Source organism: Lissotriton helveticus, chromosome 10 (assembly GCF_964261635.1).
Source record: "Lissotriton helveticus chromosome 10, aLisHel1.1, whole genome shotgun sequence".
NCBI lineage: Eukaryota > Metazoa > Chordata > Amphibia > Caudata > Salamandridae > Lissotriton > Lissotriton helveticus.
The window spans coordinates 520,476,532-520,490,498 of NC_136071.1; the positions used below are offsets into that span (position 1 = coordinate 520,476,532).

Here is a 13,967-nt window from a genome sequence, read left to right on the forward strand (position 1 = left end):
ATGAAGGAGCACTAGTTAAATAGAAGAGTATAGTACATTTTGGATATTTTTCATTATTAGAGCAAACAACAACAAACATTCTGTCCTTTGTGGGTATATATATATATATATATATATATATATATATATATATATATATATATATATATATATATATATATATCCTACACACTTTTCCTTCCTTCGAAAAAGCACTGGGTCGCACAACAGCAATACTTTCCCAATACGAGCTTTATTTTTTAGTTTCATGCAAACAAACACACCTACGTGTTTCGTTCTATCTTAGAACTTGTTCACGGTGTTGCCCCTGAGTTACTTCCTGGTCTTTAACCAATCCTTACGTCACTTGACACATCATTATTTAACTAGGGCATTATGGTTCATGTAGTTTGAATTTACATTTGCTCTTTTTAAACAAAATTAACCATTACAAATAAAACAAATAAATTAAATATAATGTGATTTCATCCATCACTGTTTTGTAAATGCAAATATTCAACTTAAAATTTGATTTGGATGGGAGGTAAAGATTTTTTTCATTTAAATTCTCCCATTACTATCGACGTTTCCTTATCATTATTGCCTCCAGTGGCTTTATACTTGAATGGCTCATTGTATGTTTACTATGTGCTTATTTCAACTATCACCTCCTCACTATATCACATTTCATCAATTCAATTATACATAATACATTTTTAAAAAAAATATTTTTTGAAAAAAACTGTTCATGCAAAAAGAAGACTTCATTTTTTAGTTCATCCATCAACGTTCAGTATTTTCTTCATTACAGATGTACATACATTTCCTCACTTTGATTCAATCCATGTGGACTCATTGTGCGTAAATTAAGAATGTGCCTTGATTCTTTCATTCGCAGAGATTTCACTTTGTCCCCTCCTCTTATTGATTTTCTCACAATGTCTATGCCATAGAAAATTAGACTTTTCCAAGTACTCTCATGGTGGCTTTCCATGTGTTTTGCCACGGCGTTGCTTCTGTCTTGGTGTATGGTGGCTCTCACGTGTTCCAAAATCCTTTTTTTTAACTCACATTCTGTGCTACCCACGTATTTTAAATGACATGGGCACTCGATGACATATATTACATATTGAGTTTTACATGCTATCAATTCTTTGATATTCCATGTTTTTCCGTTAGCCATCTCCACATTTTGTACATTCTTAGCTATTTGGCAAACCTTTCAGTTATAGCATTTTTTTAAACCTGTGCTTTGTAGCCATGATTTCTTTTTCTCCGTCGAAAAGTGGCTGTGTGTTAGGCGGTCTTTTAGATTTGGAGCCCTTCGATATGTTATTTCTGGGCCATTTCCCATCATTGATCCAATGATGGTATCAAGTTTAAGAATCTTCCAATTTTTCTTTAGGATTTTTTTTATTTGTGGAGATTCTTTCGATAAAGTTGTTATGAATCTAATTGGTTCTTGTTTGCCTGCTATAGGCTCATTATCCGTTGGTTGTAATTGATCCATTCTGTTTTTTTGTTTGGCTTTTTCCATCCTTTTTAGGTCTCATCCTTTATCATTCCGAAGGAATGGGAAATGGCAGAGAATTCAAGTGCTCGAACTGATTGTCAAACCACCGCTTTTTTTCGTGGCGTTTTCTTCGAGTGCACGTACAGGCACGCGCTTTTGGCCCATACACTTTCATGGCCATCTGTTCCTCAATGTCCCTCCCACCCTTCGTCAGGCTAATGGTCCTCCCCCCTCCCCCAGCACAGAGCGCGCATCGCGGCCGCACAGCACATCAAAGGGCTTCTCCCAGCGTGTGCTGTGCGGCTTCTCCTCCCCTAATTATGTGTCCGGTCGTACTTGTGTTTCCCGGCCGCTTCCCGGCCACTCTTGTATTTAATTAGCAGCAGCAGCATTTCTCCTGCGCCAGGCCACATCAAAGGCTCTGTGCCACTTTCACCCATACAGCAACACTTACAGACACGCAACGCCACTCACACCCACGCAAGCCCACTATCATCCACGCAACACCACTCACACACGCAACGCCACTCACACACGCAACGCCACTCACACACGCAACGCCACTCACACACGCAACGCCACTCACACACGCAACGCCACTCACACACGCAACGCCACTCACACACGCAACGCCACTCACACACGCAACGCCACTCACACACGCAACGCCACTCTCACACACGCAACGCCACTCACACACGCAACGCCACTCACACACGCAACGCCACTCAGCCACGCAACGCCACTCAGCCACGCAACGCCACTCAGCCACGCAACGCCACTCACACACGCAACGCCACTCACACACGCAACGCCACTCACACACGCAACGCCACTCACACACGCAACGGCACACACACACGCAACGCCACTCACACACGCAACGCCACTCACACACGCAACGCCACTCAGCCACGCAACGCCACTCACACACGCAACGCCACTCAGCCATGCAACGCCACTCACACACGCAATGCCACTCACACACGCAACGCCACTCACACACGCAACGCCACTCACACACGCAACGCCACTCACACACGCAACGCCACTCACACACGCAACGCCACTCACACACGCAACGCCACTCACACACGCAACGCCACTCACACACGCAACGCCACTCAGCCACGCAACGCCACTCACACACGCAACGCCACTCACACACGCAACGCCACTCACACGCAACGCCACTCACACACGCAACGCCACTCACACATTGTGGGTGCAGATTGTGGGTGCAGATTGTGGGTGCAGATTGTGGGTGCAGATTGTGGGTGCAGATTCAGAGTGCAGATTGTGGGTGCAGATTGTGGGTGCAGATTGTGGGTGCAGATTGTGGGTGCAGATTGTGGGTGCAGATTGTGGGTGCAGATTCAGAGTGCAGATTCAGAGTGCAGATTCAGAGTGCAGATTGTGGGTGCAGATTGTGGGTGCAGATTGTGGGTGCAGATTCAGAGTGCAGATTCAGAGTGCAGATTGTGGGTGCAGATTGTGGGTGCAGATTGTGGGTGCAGATTGTGGGTGCAGATTGTGGGTGCAGATTGTGGGTGCAGATTGTGGGTGCAGATTCAGAGTGCAGATTGTGGGTGCAGATTGTGGGTGCAGATTCAGGGTGCAGATTCAGGGTGCAGATTCAGGGTGCAGATTGTGGGTGCAGATTGTGGGTGCAGATTGTGGGTGCAGATTCAGAGTGCAGATTCAGAGTGCAGATTCAGAGTGCAGATTGTGGGTGCAGATTGTGGGTGCAAATTGTGGGTGCAGATTGTGGGTGCAGATTGTGGGTGCAGATTCAGAGTGCAGATTCAGAGTGCAGATTGTGGGTGCAGATTGTGGGTGCAGATTGTGGGTGCAGATTGTGGGTGCAGATTGTGGGTGCAGATTCAGGGTGCAGATTCAGGGTGCAGATTCAGGGGGCAGATTCAGGGGGCAGATTGTGGGTGCAGATTGTGGGTGCAGATTGTGGGTGCAGATTGTGGGTGCATATTGTGGGTGCAGATTCAGGGTGCAGATTCAGGGTGCAGATTCAGGGTGCAGATTGTGGGTGCAGATTGTGGGTGCAGATTGTGGGTGCAGATTGTGGGTGCAGATTCAGAGTGCAGATTCAGAGTGCAGATTGTGGGTGCAGATTGTGGGTGCAGATTGTGGGTGCAGATTCAGAGTGCAGATTCAGAGTGCAGATTGTGGGTGCAGATTGTGGGTGCAGATTGTGGGTGCAGATTCAGGGTGCAGATTCAGGGTGCAGATTGTGGGTGCAGATTGTGGGTGCAGATTGTGGGTGCAGATTGTGGGTGCATATTGTGGGTGCATATTGTGGGTGCAGATTCAGGGTGCAGATTCAGGGTGCAGATTCAGGGTGCAGATTGTGGGTGCAGATTGTGGGTGCAGATTGTGGGTGCAGATTGTGGGTGCAGATTGTGGGTGCAGATTGTGGGTGCAGATTGTGGGTGCAGATTGTGGGTGCAGATTGTGGGTGCAGATTGTGGGTGCAGATTCAGAGTGCAGATTGTGGGTGCAGATTGTGGGTGCAGATTCAGAGTGCAGATTCAGAGTGCAGATTCAGAGTGCAGATTGTGGGTGCAGATTCAGAGTGCAGATTGTGGGTGCAGATTGTGGGTGCAGATTGTGGGTGCAGATTCAGAGTGCAGATTCAGAGTGCAGATTCAGAGTGCAGATTCAGAGTGCAGATTCAGAGTGCAGATTGTGGGTGCAGATTCAGAGAAAACTCAGCAGCACCACCACCATTGCAATGCAATAGGTCTCTTTTTAACTAAAAGAAAAACCCATTGCGGTACCTTTTGTCTGTGCATAGATTTCTTCTCCAAAATAAAACACATTTTGGGTCAGACACAATCTCATCATTTCTGCCAACATTTGGGTATGTCTTGTATACTGAATGTTTCTGTTCGGCAAGAAAAATTTGCAGGCAGTTATTCCTGTTTCATGTTCAATGTTTGTGTACAATGAGACAACATCCATTGTTATCAATTTGTAGGTTGACATCCAAGGGAAACCATTTAGGTGTTTCAGCATGTCTGTTGTATCTTTAATGAATGATGTTAATTTGGAAACATAAGGTAGGAGGAACAAATCCAGATAATTTGCTATCGGTTCAAATAAAGATCCTTTTGCGGAGACGATTGGGCGTCCTGGGGGTCGAGTCCGGTTTTTATGTATTTTTGGCAAAAAATACATAGTTGCCGTTACAGGTTGTTCTACTGTTAGATATTTCCACTCATCATGATCTATTAGACCTAAATGTAGCCATTCATTTAGTTTTTTGTCCAAATTCACTTTTATTGCTGATGTTGGATCAGATAATAATTTTTTGTAATAAAATGTATCTTTGAGTTGTTCGTGCGCTACTTTTTCATATTCCATATTGTCCCAAATTACCACATTTGCACCTTTATCGGCCATTTTTATTTCAATGGTTTCATCTTGACAGAGGGTACTTAATGCTTTTCTTTCTTCTGGAATCAGGTTATCCACATAATGTTGTTTCTTTAGTTTATAGATATCATGAATCACTGCATCATGAAATATATCAATTTTGTTCCCCGGTGGTATTTGTGGGTAGAAGCGTGATTTAGATTTTTTCTGGCTCAAACCTGCTCCTTTTTGCATGCTTGCCTCCTCTAATGGTATCTCTTCGCTTTCCTTTTCAATATCCAAGTTTAACAGTGTTAGAAAGCTTTCCGAATCTTTGGCCAATAACTTAGAAGTGCTGGCTGTTTCTAATCCTTTTTTCTTTTTTTGAAAACTCATTTCTCTCTCTTTCTCTTCAAAGATTTTCTTTAACATGATTTTGCGGACATATTTGTACAGATCTATCCTCGTTTGTGCTATGTCCATGTGTATACTTCGGCAAAAGTTTAAACCTTTCTTTAGTAGGGATTCCTCTGAATCTGTTATTTTTCTGCATCATAAGTTAATGACTGTCAGCTCCTGTTGTTCTTCTAGAACATATTTTTCATCCTCATACTGCGGGTCAAGGTACCCACTCTTTCCTCGCCGCTCACCTCGTCTTCCTCTCCTTGTTTTTTGGATCTTGGTTTCGCCCTTCCTCTCCCTCGGGTGGTTTGATTCCGCGGCTGAAATCCCCTGGCTTGCTCCCATTGGCGTTGCTGGAGGACCAGCCGCATATCCCCTAAAGAAGACTGTTTTGTTCTATTTTCTCCGTCACTCTGCTCACTTGATGTTAAGGAGGACATACTATCCAATGTACTTATATTGATTCTATAGGTATTTTGAGATTTTATATAATCAAATTTTTTCGCATACGTGAACATTCTTCCTTCGCTGTAATCTGTTTTGTCACGTTGGAATTTTGTACGTTTCCGATTCTGTACCGATTCTTCATGTGCCTTCTATTGTTTTTCTATTTCTGTTTTTAGTTTTTTCATCTCTGGTGTTAGGTCTAGGGTCGATAATTCCTTTTCGCATTTCGCCACCTGTGTTTTTATTTTTAGCAATGCTATTTCGATAGGTTTTATTAAAATGTTCATTAAACCCAAAGATGAAACTAAAAGAAACTCCCCCCCACTCCTGTAGGAGGTCATTACTGGAATCTTGATGGCTTGGCATTAATTGGATCCTCAAACCTCTTGGCACTCTTTTCACTTCTGCGTATTTTTTTAAGGTGGTTACCTCCCACCACTTATTGATTTCTTTCTTGGATAGTTTTTCCCAAGTTTTTAATTTTGTTCTCATATCAGTTTTCTTTTTATTTTTGGGGTCTGTTCCCTCCGTATCTGCTGTTTCAAAGAATTCTGGTGCCTCTAATAAAGTTTGTCTTTTTGCATCACGATTTTCCATGTTTGTTTGTTTGCTTCCAGACCTTATATGTATAGTAATAACTCTGTATGTGTCTCTGTTTTGCTGGTGTGACTTGTAACTTGATTATTACTCTGGTGAAAACCACTACGATTAATTAATCCTTTAATGTGGTCTTTTTTGTATGAGTCTCAAAGTTACACTTTTCACGAGCCCACCGATGTGTGTATATATCACCTTTCCAATATCTCCATTAAACTCGTGGCTCGCGCTCATGCAGACGCTTACCTGGTTTCGAAATGCAAAACGCCTCCCTTCTCTCCTCCGGTTGTCGGGTGTGTTCTCTTCTCAAAAGACAGTCGACGCCTCAGAGAACGCTTCCGCCAGTAGTTTATTTTCAAGATTTTTCCACAATAATCGGTGATCGCCGAATTCCGCTTTTGTCATAAACATCCACCATTTGCTCAGGTTCGCGGTTCTTGGTGCTGCTTTGGGCTGTGCATTATCCCGCGGGCGAGCAGCCCGCTTTCATATCCTACACACTTTTCCTTCCTTCGAAAAAGCACTGGGTCGCACAAGAGCAATCCTTTCCCAATACGAGCTTTATTTTTTAGTTTCATGCAAACAAACACACCTACGCGTTTCGTTCTATCTTAGAACTTGTTCACGGTGTTGCCCCTGAGTTACTTCCTGGTCTTTAACCAATCCTTACCTCACTTGACACATCATTATTTAACTAGGGCATTATGGTTCATGTAGTTTGAATTTACATTTGCTCTTTTTAAACAAAATTAACCGTTACAAATAAAACAAATAAATTAAATATAATGTGATTTCATCCATCATTGTTTTGTAAATGCAAATATTCAACTTAAAATTTGATTTGGATGGGAGGTAAAGAAATTTTTTCATTTAAATTCTCCCATTACTCTCGACGTTTCCTTATATATATATATATATATATATATATATATATATATATATATATATATATATATATATATATATATATATATATACATATATATATATATGTGTGTGTGTGTGTGTATATATATATGGAAAGAGAGAGAGAGAGAGAGAGACAGACATAAACCCACAAAGGACAGAATGTTTGTTGTAGCTTGCACTGATAATGAAAACTATCCAAAATGTACTATACTCTTCTACATATATGTGTATAGATGTGATCAAGCTCCCTTGTGGGGCGAAACGCGTCATGGAGGGCACTAGTCCCTGCTAATTTTATGCCGACTTATTTATAAATAAAGTATGCTCACTGCTTACCACGAAGATTGAAGTGGAGGTCGCTTATTGAAGTTGGAGTAAGCTCGAGGTCCTTGCCTGGTTTTCACCGTCCTTGCATTTTTGGGCGGACAGGATTTAGTTATATATATATATATATATATATATATATATATATATATATATATATATATATATATTGTAAAATCTATGGCCAAGTCAGAATATATATATATATATTCTGACTTGGCCATAGATTTTACAATGTATCAATCAACTGAACAAAAACTCCTTTTGTAACCACGCATGTGATGAACCCTTATTGCACATTTGTATTGGTTGCACATTGAAAAGTCAGCAAGGCAAACGTAAAATATCCACCTGAAACACTCATGGCTACTCAGTCATGAGAACTAATTCGACGCTAGCAGATCAACAGTACCAAGACAAACAAGTCACTCATGACACAGCAGGGTTCCGTAGAGAAATTTGATCCGGATGTACTTGGTATTAAGAACCTACTTTCTGGGGGAAATTAGTTCCAGAGCATGCACACCGATATTTTAACTTTCAGAGCCTTTGAGAATGAATAACAAAGATCCATAGGATATCTAAGACTGGGAATGACTGAAAGGCTCTGCTGAATGGAATCATTCCACACCTATTTTAACAATTCTAACTGTCAATGTCAGAAGAAATTGAACATTTGATGCATTCTGTCCGTCAGGCGGCCAGGTATATGAGAATGCCATCAAAGTTTTAAAAATATTTAAGGTTTTAATTAAGATATTCATTGGAGATCCTAGATATCTGGAGATCTTCAGCATAGCTCTTGAATGGGATTTGGGGCTTAGATGATGCGATATAGATGGCAGCTGTAGATATTAAAAGGAGTAGATAGGACCATTTAGGGATACTACGTGTGATTGGCTGGAAATTAGTAGAATCCTACACATTTTATGCATTGAGATCTGTGTGATAGGAAGGACCTGAACCTCGTCAGTTAAATTATGTTAATTGGCCACTAACTGTAACCTGTTGAGGTGTAACTGCAAGATCTGGGGTGGTAGATGTTGCAGATAAAGCAGTGGACATTTTTTAAAGCCAGCTGCCGACAGACTATCACCCAACACAATAAAAATGGTGGAATCAGACTGTGCCCAGTTTTGAAGCCAGACTATAGATATTTGGACTTATTTTTCTATGAAAGTTGATTCTAAGTTTAATTTGGTGATATGCCTGAACAGAGAAGATTGAAGGGATCTCCTATAGTTTAAAGGGTTGTGTAGAATATGCGTGGGCAAAACAGGAGTAACGGAATTTACATAAAATAACTTAAATTATGTCATTACACCACATTTCATAATTTCGAAGATAGATTTTAAAACAAAAGGTACTATTACAATAATTTTTTAATGCAAGCAGCATTTCAGGTAGATATTTTTACACAAGTCGACTGTTCAGGTCAGTATTGAGTTCAAAACGACACATCCCAACACAAGTGACAGTGTTTTGAACAGGAGTGACCAGAAATTACCTGAAAAGTACATTTTTACGATGAGTTTTCACCCAAGTACAAGATGAATTTAGCATATTAAGCCTAATTTCACGTAATTCTGCTGTAATTTCATATCATTACGCTACAGTAAATTACGCGCTTTACACCCACCTCTAGTGCAGAACTCTATGTGATAGTGATTTTGTCACAATATTGAAAGTAGTTTATTGAGGTGAAGATTAGTCACTCAGTTGTTAAATGTTTATTAGGGTTTTGATAATGCACATTCGGTTTGCCGTAGGTATTTGGACTACTGTTAGCACTGCTAATTTGTTGGAGGTTTATGTTCTTTGTAGCAGACTGCAGCATTGCTATCATGACATGAATTGAGCTAAATAAATACTTTCAATAGTTGGCAAGTGTTAACTTCTGCTTGTGTGTTCACAGGTTCCACGTGCTATCAAACTGCAGTCAGAGATATGAAGATGTTCTTCCCAGAAGGACTCTGTTGTGCTCAGTCTCCAGTACTAGAGGAAGAAAAGGTAAGAAGACTATTTTGTAATAAACCTCTTGCTTTTTGTTGGCAATTTATTCCTGTGCTTGAAACATTCGTTTTTTTGTTTAATCACTGGTCGTGCCAAGAAGTGACAAAGATAGCTGACACTTCCATGCTGCTCCAAGCATGTAGCTAACCATTGATGGATTGCTGCTACACTCAGTTACTCAATTTGCTGTGTCTGTCAATTTAAGACAATCAATATTCCTTGTGCTCTGTCCACAGACTGCCAGGGACAGCGGTTTATCACCTGTCACAGACTGCTCCCTGAACTACAGCCGGCACTGTTATGAAAATTCATTCTTCCTGATGTGATTCTTTCTTGCCTCTAGCATTGGTTAGATAGTTGGCACTTGGGTGCTGCTATGATTTTGGAAGGATTTAGGTAGCTCAATCTCTAGTACTTTTTGATTGCTCTCAAAAGGGCTTAAAATCTTTGGCTGATCTTTCTCTGATCTTGGACAGGAGCTCAGGCAGTGTTCAAAGTATTTGGCACACTCTGATAGCACCCAGTAGGAGTGGCAAGTCAAAGAAAAAAGATTCCTTGTATTGCTCCATGGTGATGCTAGAGAGAGGGATGGTGCAATTGCCTAGGATGATATCTATCATCATTCTGGTTTGCTGGCCATTGTTATTTAAGCTCATCTTTGCTGCTTGGTGTCAAGGGTTGGATGCTGAGAAGGTCTACTGAGTCCCCTTCTTGACTGTCCAAATAAAGTGGGACTTTTCCTAGTAGTCACAAAGCCACCATGCACAGAATAGTATTCATTAAAAGTGTAAGTGTCTCCTTAAGAGGGTCCAGGTGAGAAGCAAAACTCTTATCCACATCATATCTACAACAGAGGATGACCTTTGATGAATTCCTCTCGCACATCATCAACTCCATTGATTCTGCTACCTTCCCCGAAGACTGAAAACATGCTGCATTTTCGGCTTTCCTCAAGAAACCTTCAGCAGACACCAACGAGAGGAACATCTTCTGTCCCATCTCTCTAATACCACACCCAGCAAAAGTGATAGAGAAGGCAATCAACTCACCAAACACCTGGAACTCCATCCATCTCAACCACTCTGAATCCAGCCACCATACTACGGAGACAGCACTCATTGCCGCCACAGTCAAGACCTTTACCTTAGTCGACCGAGGAGAAACAGCTACCCTCATACTACTGGACCTCTCTGCTGCATTCAGCACTGTGTCACACTCCAGCCTCTTTAAAAGACTACACATAAAAGCATCCATGGTACAGTCCTCAAATGGATCTGGTCCTTCCTCACAAGGAGAACACAGAGTCAGACTCCCACCCTCCACATCAGAGCTCAAGGACTTGATCTGTAGAGTCATTCAAGGATCATCTTTCAGCCTTACCCTGTTCAAATCTTACATAACACCACTAGCCGAAGTCAGCAGAGCTCATGGCATCTCCATCATCTCCTATTCTGATGACACCCAGCTCATCCTCTCAATATCTGACAAGTTCTCCATGACCAGATCCATCTTCACCAAATGCATGATCTACGTAGCAGGATGGATGAAAACCAATTGCCTGAAATCTTGGAGAAGACGAAAGTGCTGACCTTCAGGAAGAAAAACTCCCCCTGGGGCTCCACCTTGTGGCCGCCAGAGCTTGGCTCAACACCAATACCACGAACCATGCAAGAAACATGGGAATCATCTTAGATGACAAACTCTGGGAATCATCTTAGACGACAAACTCACATTGGCTCACAGGGGAACGCAGTCAGCTCCTCCTGCTTCTTCAGACTATGCATCCTCAGAAAAATCTTCAAAAAGATCCCCAAGAGCACCAAGCGTACCTTCACTCAAGCCCTAGTCACTAGCATACTAGACTACAGCAATGCACTCTATGCTGGAATCTCCAAACTGACTTTAGACCATCAAGAACAGCGCATCCAGACTCATCCTGGGCCTCCCACCTCACATTCACATCAAGCCTCACTTCCGAGAACACCACTGGTTCCTCATACAAAAACTCTACCAATTCAACCTCCTCACACATTCATACAAGGTACTGCACAACACAAGACTGCCTTCACTTCCACCAAACACCTACACTCAGCCTCACTCTCTCTTGCACATGCCCATCGTATCCATGAAAGCAGAATGGGTGGCCTAACCTTCTCCTGCATCACATCCAAAACATGGAACAACCTCCCTCTACAAATCAGGGCCTCCTCGGTTCTTGAATTCTACAAGAGGCTGAAGACCTGGCTCTTCAACTAACCCCCAGCTGATGACCTATACACCTACTCCACCTGAATGTCCTTTAGGTGATGAGTTGCGCTCTACAAATTTAAATAACATAGCATAACAGCCATAAAAGTGAACCAAACTCCTTGCAATCGTATAATAGCTCATGATTGAAGACAAAGTGTGGAATTGAAGAAATTAGGATGGCAGCAAAACCCTCGAGACATGAGGAAGGTGAAAAGAGCCAAGGGAGAATCCCGGCAAAGAAATCCAAATCAATCTGCAGAAAGCAAACTTCTGGTGCAAAATATTTTCAAAGGGGTGATGAACACACTTCCTCTCTCATATACTAAAAAGTTGTAGTTAGGGTCAGAATTTACTCGTACAGAAGCAGAGAAATCCAGCCGTTATAGTTAGCTGAGTTAACTATGACTCACGCCCCTGCAGTCTACTGCTTATGACCTCACATATTACATCACTCATGACATGGTCAGTGACAACACTGATGACATCTGAAATTACATCACTGATAATTTCAGTGATGACATTATCCAGTGACTGTGAGTGTTTTTAAAAAGTTTATGAGTTTAAATATATATACCTAGGTGTATTGGGGAATCAGTGGGTGTATGATTGGCTGTATGGCTGACTGAGTGCGTGTGTGACTGACTGTATAAGTGAGCGATTAAGTGTCTCAGTGAATGTATAGGTGAGTGACTGGTTGTATGAATGTGTATTTCTGTCTATCAGTTGCTGTCTAAGTGGGTGTTCGAGTGTGTTAGTTGGTATGTGAATGGTTATATGTGTGATTGATTGGTTGTCTGACTGTATGAATGAGTGAGTGGGTGAGTCAGTGGCTGTATGGGTAGTGAGTGCATGTGTGAGAAGCTGGATGGGTGAGTGAGTGTCTGTATGGCTGTGTCAATGATTGAGCGCTTGTCCACCCTGTATGGGTGACTAACTGGGTATGTGAAAGGCAGTTGGGTGAGTGGCTGGGTATATAAGTGACTGTATGCATGAGTGTGTGATTGTGAGAGCAGCTATATGGATAAGGGCATGCTTCTGTCAATGACTGTATCGATGAGTGACTATGTGTCATGAGGTGGTAACACATCCCAATCTGCTCCTTCGGCCGTCATCATATTTTTTTAGGGTTAATTTTATTGTGCCATTATACCGTTCACATAATCTGTCTGTTGAGGGTAGTAAACAGATGTTCTTATTTGTGTTATGTCTAAACTCTTACACACCTGACCCATCAAACGTGAGGCGAATGGCGTACCCTGATCTGTGAGGATCTCGCAGGGAAACCCTAACCTCGAGAAGAGATCCATCAGTTTCTCACATATGGTCACGGTGTTTGGTATTCGTAAAATAAAGCCTCAGGGTATCGGGTGGCATAGTCGTTACTGACAAGTGCATATTGATTGCCTTTTTGGTATTTAGGCAAAGGACCAATAAGGTCCATACCTATGCGATCAAACGATTTCTCAATGATCCGTAAAGGATCTAAAAGGGCCGGCTGGTGGTCGATAGGGTTTTTTTCGCTGGCACACTTCACATTCCTGGCAATATTTGGTTATGTGTGCGTGTATGCCGGCCCAATAAAAATGTTCCAGGACAGTCTGACTAGTTTTCTGCGTGCCTGCATGGCCTGCTAGGAGATGGGTGTGCGCGAAGAACATGACCTGTTCCCTAAAGCTTTGGGGGACCAGAAGTTGCATGGGACCTGTTGGGCTACCTTTGATGGAGCGGTAATTTCTTCTGGTAGTTTCTCAATGTAAAACCCTCATGCTACCTCTAATTTACCGCTCAAAAGGTGTTGGGCCCTTCACACCATGTATTACCTTCAGGAGATTTAAATAATCATGAACAGTCAAAAATGCAATTATTATTTAAGCCAATAAAGAGAGTTGTTGAGTATTTAAAGGGTTTTATTTTCTAGTCAAAAGTTACGTTTTTCTCTGACCCTTTATTCATTAGTAAAATATCAATCAGGTTACAGAATTTGGAGAACAGGAAAAATAGCAATAATACAGAACACATTACAGTCTGCATATAAGCATTACATGTAGGAAAGAAAATGTGGCGCAAAATTTCAGTCACAATTCTTAAAGAGTTTCTAAGAAAAATAGTCTTGCAAAGCTAATCAATAATTAAATAGTTTGCAAAAAATCTCCCATTAAGA

At 41.9% G+C, this 13,967-nt stretch overlaps 1 protein-coding gene across 2 annotated transcripts in view; it reads left to right on the top strand.

The window, feature by feature from the left end:
* Positions 1 to 13,967, top strand: part of DNAAF8 (dynein axonemal assembly factor 8) — a 1,081,381-nt gene that overhangs the window by 739,413 nt on the left and 328,001 nt on the right. For both annotated transcript variants that reach the window (XM_078663036.1, XM_078663037.1), the window contains one exon: positions 9,459 to 9,553. In XM_078663036.1, the coding sequence (XP_078519162.1) occupies positions 9,459 to 9,553 (95 nt within the window). The remainder of the gene's footprint in view (positions 1 to 9,458; positions 9,554 to 13,967) is intronic.